General features: G+C 40.5%; 1 protein-coding gene across 1 annotated transcript; it reads left to right on the top strand.

Annotated features, from left to right (window-relative positions):
- Positions 1-5,956: 5,956 nt before the first annotated feature.
- On the top strand, positions 5,957-6,895 carry LOC129553824 (olfactory receptor 5P4-like). Its single transcript, XM_055422533.2, has one exon. It carries the CDS (start codon positions 5,957-5,959, stop codon positions 6,893-6,895), a length of 939 nt encoding a protein of 312 aa, XP_055278508.2.
- The last annotated feature ends 428 nt before the right edge of the window (positions 6,896-7,323 follow it).

The following is a 7,323-nucleotide window of genomic DNA, read 5'->3' as shown; positions in this document are numbered from 1 at the left end:
GATTTTGGAGCCCAAGAAAATAAAATCTATTACTTTTTCCACTTTCCCCCCATCTATTTGCCATGAAGTGATGGGACTGGATACCATGATCTTAGTTTTTTGAATGTTGAAGTTTAAGCCAGGTTTTTCACTTTCTTCTTTCACCCTCATCAAAAGGCTCTTTAGTTCCTCTTTGATTTCTGCCATTAGAGAGGTTATCATCTACATATCTGAGGTTGTTGATATTTCTCCTGGCAATTTTGATTCTAGCTTGTGCTTCATCCAACCCAGCATTTCACTTGATGTACTCTGCATATAAGTTAAATAAGCAGGGTGACAATATCCAGCCTTTACATATTCCCTTCCCAATTTTGAACCAGTCTGTTGTTCCATGTCTTGTTCTAACTATTGCTTCTTGACCTACATACAGGTTTCTCAGAAAGCAGGTATGGTGGTCCAGTATTCCCATCTATTAAAGCATTTTCCACAGTTTGCTGTGAATCACAGAATCAAAAGGTTTTACATAGCCAAGCAGAAATAGATGTTCTTCTGGAATTCCCTTGTTTTTTCTAGTTGTTAATGTTAGCTAACTGCTGAGAGTGCAGCTGTAGCTATCAACTGGAGCAACTAACTATACATTGTCACTCCAGGTGGGTGCTTAGGCTTCTCACAACATGACAGTTGTGAGAGGTTCCTAGAGGGATGAAGATGAATATTCCAAGAATCCTAAAAAAGATCTTCAAGAGGCCCCAGCTTCAGAGCTCCCAGAATATCACTTCAGCTTGTCAAACAAGTTGCTAAGTCCTGATTAAACTGAGTGGTAGGGAATTTGACTCCCTATTCAATGGGAGAAGCACAATATTTGCATTCATCTTTAATCTATGGCAGATATATCACATCTTTAATGAATTACAGTAATCTGTTTAAAATACAATTAACACTACAAAGTGGATTTATTTCTCATGTTGCTCTCAGGATTAAACTCTACACACAGTTTCATTTCCTGCCAATATGCAATTGTTAATATATTAATCAGATTAGGTGATGTTATGCTCTTCTAACAAATTAACCCTGGAAACTCAGTGTGGCTGAAGACAACACAGATGTATCTCTCATTTCCAGTATATTTCTGGTATATTCTCTCTTTTCCACATTCCCTCAAAATGCAGGCTAAAGGGAGACACCACTATCTTATAACTGTATTATACTTAATCAGTTCAGTCGCTCAGTTGTGTCCTACTCTTTGAGACCTCATGGACTGCAGCATGCCAGGCTTCCCTGTTCCTCACCAATTCCAGGAGCTTGTTCAAACTCATGTCCATCCAGTCGGTGATGCCATCCAACCATCTTATCCTCTGTCATCCCCTTCTCCTCCCACCTCCAATCTTTCCCAGTATCAGAGTCTTTTCCAGTAAGTCAGTTCTTTGCATCAGGTGGCCAAAGTATTGGAGCTTCAGCTTCAGCATCAGTCCTTCCAATGTATATTTAGGACCGATTTCCTTGAGATTGACTGGCAGGATCTCCTTGCAGTCCAAGGGACTCTCAAGAGTCTTCTCCAACACCACAGTCCAAAAGTATCAATTCTTCAGTACTCAGTTTTCCTTATAGTCCAACTCTCACATCCATACATGACTACTGGAAAAACCATAGCCTTGAGTAGATGGACCTTTGTCAGCAAAGTAATGTCTCTGCTTTTAAATATGCTATCTGGGATGGTCAGAGCTTTTCTTCCAAGGAGCAAGCATCTGTTAATTTCATGGCTGCAGTTACCATCTGCAGTGATTTTGGAGCCCCCAAAAATAAAGTCTGCCACTGTTTCCACTGTTTCCCCATCTATTTGCCATGAAGCGATGGGACCGGATGCCATGACCTTAGTTTTCTGAATGTTGAGCTTTAAGCCAAACTTTTCACTCTCCTCTTTCACTTTCACCAAGAGGCTCTTTAGTTCTTCTTCACTTTCTGCCATAAAGGTGGTGTCATCTGCATATCTGAGGTTATTGACATTTCTCCCGGCAATCTTGATTCTAGCTTCTGCTTCATCCAGCCTGACATTTCACATGATGTACTTTACACGACTTAGCGACTGAACTGAACTGAACTTTGCATATAAGTTAAATAAGCAGGGTGACAATATACAGCCTTGACATACTTCTTTCCCAATTTGGAACCAGTCTGTTTTTTCATGTCCAGTTCTAATTGCTGCTTCTTGACCTGCATACAGATTTCACAGGATGCAGGTAAGGTGGTTTGATAGTCCCATCTCTTTAAGAATTTTCCACAGTTTGTTGTGATATACACAGACAAAGGATTTGGCAAAATCAATAAAGCAGCAGTAGATGTTTTTCTGGAACTCTCCTGCTTTTGTGATGATCCAGCGGATGTTGGCAATTTGATCTCTGGTTCCTCTGCCTTTTCTAAACCCAGTTTGAACATCTGGAAGTTCACGGTTTATGTAGTGTTGAAGCCTGGCTTGGAGAATTTTGAGCATTACCTTACCAACATGTGAGATGAGTGCAACTGTGCGGTAGTTTGAACATTCTTTGGCATTGCCTTTCTTTGGGATTGGAATGAAAACCGATCTTTTCCAGTCCTTGTGGCCACTGTTGAGTTTTCCCAATTTGCTTCAGTTCAGTTCAGTTCAGTCGCTCAGTCGTGTCCGACTCTTTGCGACCCCATGAATCATAGCACGACAGGCCTCCCTGTCCATCACCAACTCCCGGAATTCACTCAAACTCATGTCCATCGAGTCGGTGATGCCATCCAGCCATCTCATTCTCTGTCGTCCCTGTCTCCTCCCGCCCCCAATCCCCCCAGCATCAGAGTCTTTTCCAGTGAGTCAACTCGTCGCATGAGGTGGCCAAAGTATTGCAGTTTCAGCTTCAGCATCAGTCCTTCCAATGTACACCCAGGATTCATCTCCTTCAGAATGGACTGGTTGGACCTCCTTGCAGTCCAAGGGACTCTCAAGAGTCTTCTCCAGCACCACAGTTCAAAAGCATCAATTCTTTAGTGATCAGCTTTCTTCACAGTCCAACTCTCACATCCATACATGACCATGGGAAAAACCATAGCCTTGACTAGACTGACCTTGGTTGGCAAAGTGATTTCTCTGCTTTTTAATATATTATCTAGGTTGGTCATAACTTTCCTTCCAAGGAGCAAGCGTCTTTTAATTTCATGGTTGCAATCAGCATCTGCAGTGATTTTGGAGCCCCAAAAAATAAAGTCTGACACTGTTTCCACTGTTTCCCCATCTATTTCCCATGAAGTGATGGGACCAGATGCCATGATTTTCGTTTTCTGAATTTGCTTGCATATTGATTATAGCACTTTCACAGCATCATCTTTTAGGATTTGAAATAACTCAACTGGAATTCCATTACCTCCACTAGCGTCGTTCATAGTGATGCTTCCTAAGGCCCACTTCACTTTGCATTCCAGGATGTCTGGCTCTAGGTGAGTGATCACACCATCATGGTTATCTGGGTCGTGAAGATCTTTTTTGTACAGTTCTTCTGTGTATTCTTGCCAACTCTTCTTAATATGTTCTGCTTCTGTTAGATCCATACCATTTCTGTCCTTTATCGAGCCCATCTTTGCATGAAATGTTCCCTTGGTATCTCTAGTTTTTTTGGAGAGATTTCTAGTCTTTCCCATTCTTTTGTTTTCCTCTATTTCTTTGCATTGATCACTGAGGAAGGCTTTCTTATCTCTCCTTGCTATTCTTTGGAACTCTGCATTCAGATGGGTATATCTTTCCTTTTCTCCTTTGCCTTTAGCTTCTCTTTTTTTCACAGCTATTTGTAAGGCCTCCCCAGACAGCCATTTTGCTATTTTGCATTTCTTTTTCTTGGGGATGGTCTTGATCCCTGCCTCCTGTATCATGTCACATACTTCCATCCATAGTTCAGGCACTCTATCAGATCTAATGCCTTTAATCTATTGCTCATTTCCTCTATATAATCATAAGGGATTTGATTTAGATCATACCTAAATGGTCCAGTGGATTACCCTACTTTCTTCAATATAAGTCTGAATTTGGCAATAAGGAATTCATGATCTGAGCCACAGTCAGTTCCTGGTCTTGTTTTGCTGACTGTATAGAGTTTCTCCATCTTTGGCTGCAAAGAATATAATCAGTCTGATTTTGGTATTGACCATCTGGTGATGTTCATGCATAGAGTCATCTCTTGTGTTTTTGGAGGAGTGTGTTTGCTATGACTAGTGCATTCTCTTGGCAAACTCTGCTAGGTTTTTTCCTGCTTCGTTTTTTACTCCAAGGCCAAACTTGTCTGTTACTCCAGGTATCTCTTGACTTCCTACTTTTGCATTCCAGTCCGCTATAATGAAAAGGATATCTTTTTTTGGGTGTTAGTCTAGAAGGTCTTGTAGGCCTTCATAGAATGGCTCAACTTCAGCTTCTTCAGCATTTGTGACTGGGCCATAGACTTGGATTACTGTGATATTGAATGGTTTGCCTTGGAAACAAATGACGATCATTCCGTCGTTTTTGAGATTGTCCCCAAGTACTGCATTTCAGACTCTTTTGTTAACTATGAAGCCTTCTCCATTTCTTCGAAGGGATTCTTTACCACAGTAGTAGATATGATTGTCAGCTGAATTAAATTAACCCATTCCAGACCATTTTATTTACTGATTGTTAAAATGTCGGTGTTCACTCTTGCCATCTCCTGTTTGACCACTTCTAATTTGCCTTGATTCATGGACCTAACATTCCATGTTCCTATGTAATATTTTTCTTCACAGCATTGGACTTTACTTTCATCACCAGTCACATCCACAACTGGGAGCTATTTTTGCTTTGGCTCTGTCTCTTCATTCTTTCTGGAGTTATTCCTCCACCAATCTCCAGTAGCATATTTGACACCTACTAACCTGGGGAATTCATCTTTCAGTGTCCTATCTTTTTGCCTTTTCATGCTGTTCATGGGGTTCTCAAGGCAGGAAAACTGAAGTGGTTTGCTATTCCCATCTCCAGTGGACCACATTTTGTCATAACTCTCCACCATGACCCCTCCATCTTGGGTGGCTCTACACATCTTCGGTGGCTCATCGTTTCATTGGGTTAGACAAGGCTGTGGTCCAGGTAATCAGTTTGATTAGTTTTATGTGATTGTGGTTTTCATTCTGTCTGCCTTCTGAGGGATGAGGATAGGAGGTTTATTGAAGCTTCCTGATGGGAGAGACTGACTGTGGGGGAGAATGGTTCTTGTTCTGATGGGCAGGGCCATGCTCAATAAATCTATAATCCAATTTTCTGTTGATGGGCAGGGCTGTGTTCCCTCCCTGTTATTTGACCTGAGACCAAACCATGGTGGAGGTAATGAAGTTAATGGTGACCTCCTTCAAAATGTATTATGCTAATACATCACTTAATACATCTCCTAATGGAAGAGAAAGAGAGACTGATCCACTGGTAATTTAATTTGATTCAGAAGAGAAACAGGGCATTTCCTTCCATCATGCATTGGCATGTACTGTTCACAGTCTCACCTATGTTGGGGCTGGAGAGTGACCAATGTGACCAAGAAACAGATATTGTTTTAACAATATTACATTATATTAATTATACTATAATATAATTGTAATAAAAATATGGATTTTTAAAATACTAGCAAAGTGATTGCGTTTCACCTCTGGTTTTCATCAAATTTCCAAACATCACTGCTTTGATCAAATGATACAAATGTGAATGCTCACTGTGTTCTGATCTGAGCCGTTGGTCTTTTGTGAGTATCTTTGTACTTAAGATAATGTACATTAATATTCTCAAATCATGCATAATGTAAATATATTTGGGAACATTTTGTAAAGTATAAGCATTAGACTAAATTGAGATCAATGTTCTGATTTTTTTGATAGGTTGACTGGCAAAGTAATTATATAAATTATGAGATCATTCCATTTAATTTAATATCCACTGGTTTTCATTTCAAAAGGCATCATTCCAAGTAAGATGGAGATAGGAAACCACACAATGGTGACAGAATTCGTTATTTTGGGGTTAACAGAGCATCCTACACTTTGCTCCATCTTCTTTGTGGTTTTTCTAGGAATCTATGTTGCTACCATATTGGGCAATATCAGCATCATCACATTAATTCACAGAAGCCCTCAGCTTCACACCCCGATGTATCTATTCCTCAGCCATCTGGCCTTTGTGGACATTGGTTACTCCTCATCAGTCACACCTATTATGATTGTGAGCTTCCTAGAAGAAAGAACTACCATCCCTATTGCTGGCTGTATAGCTCAGCTTGGCTCTGATGTTATCTTTGGAACAGCAGAGTGCTTCCTGTTGGCTGCCATGGCCTATGATCGCTATGTAGCCATCTGTTCCCCACTTCTGTACTCTATACACATGTCTCCCAGGGTCTGCGTCATCTTACTGATTGCTTCCTACCTGGGAGGATGTGTGAATGCTTCATCATTTATCGGATGTTTACTGAGCCTGACTTTCTGTGGACCAAATAAAATCAACCATTTCTTTTGTGACCTGCCGCCACTAGTGAAGCTCTCTTGTACCCATGTTTATGTTGCCGAAATATCTCCTGCCATCTCAGCTGGGTCAATCATTGTAATCACACTGTTTACCATAATTGTTTCCTATTTATACATCCTCCAGTCAATCCTGAAGATGCGCTCTACAGAGGGAAGGTCCAAGGCCTTCTCTACTTGCACTTCCCACCTCACTGCAGTCACTTTGTTTTACGGGACAGTCACATTTGTTTATGTCATACCGAAGTCAAGCTACTCACCTGACCATATTAAAGTGGTATCTGTCTTCTACACAGTGGTGATCCCCATGTTGAACCCTCTGATCTACAGTCTGAGGAACAAAGAGGTGAAAGAGGCCATGAGAAAACTGATGACTAGAATACATCAGTCATTTTGAAACAAATGCATTGTGAATCCAGAAATGGCAAAAAAATAATTTCAAGAACTTTTGATGGGGACTTCCATGGTGGTCCAGTGGCTAAGACTCCACACTCCCAATGCAGGAGGACCTGGTTAGGAAATGATCCCACATGCTGCAACCAAAGATCCTGCACGCTGCAACTAATGATACTGCATGCTGCAATGAGGATCAATAAAGATCCTGCGTGCTGCAATTAAGACCCAGCCAAATAAATAAATAAAAATAAATATTAAAAAACATACATGATGAGTGTTTATGTTGTCCATTAATCTTATCATTTTATGTGAAGACCTATCTTAAACATAAAATGCCCAAACATTGATTAATGCCAACTTACAATTTTCTAAGGTCACAGAGTACAGCATTTTCATGAAAATCTGCTAGGTTCAAATGAAATGTGTATA

Source organism: Moschus berezovskii, chromosome 14 (genome assembly GCF_049115385.1).
Source record: "Moschus berezovskii isolate FMDL1 chromosome 14, NW_MosBer_1.0, whole genome shotgun sequence".
Classification (NCBI taxonomy): Eukaryota; Metazoa; Chordata; class Mammalia; order Artiodactyla; family Moschidae; genus Moschus; species Moschus berezovskii.
This window is presented reverse-complemented; position numbering and strand designations above follow the sequence as displayed.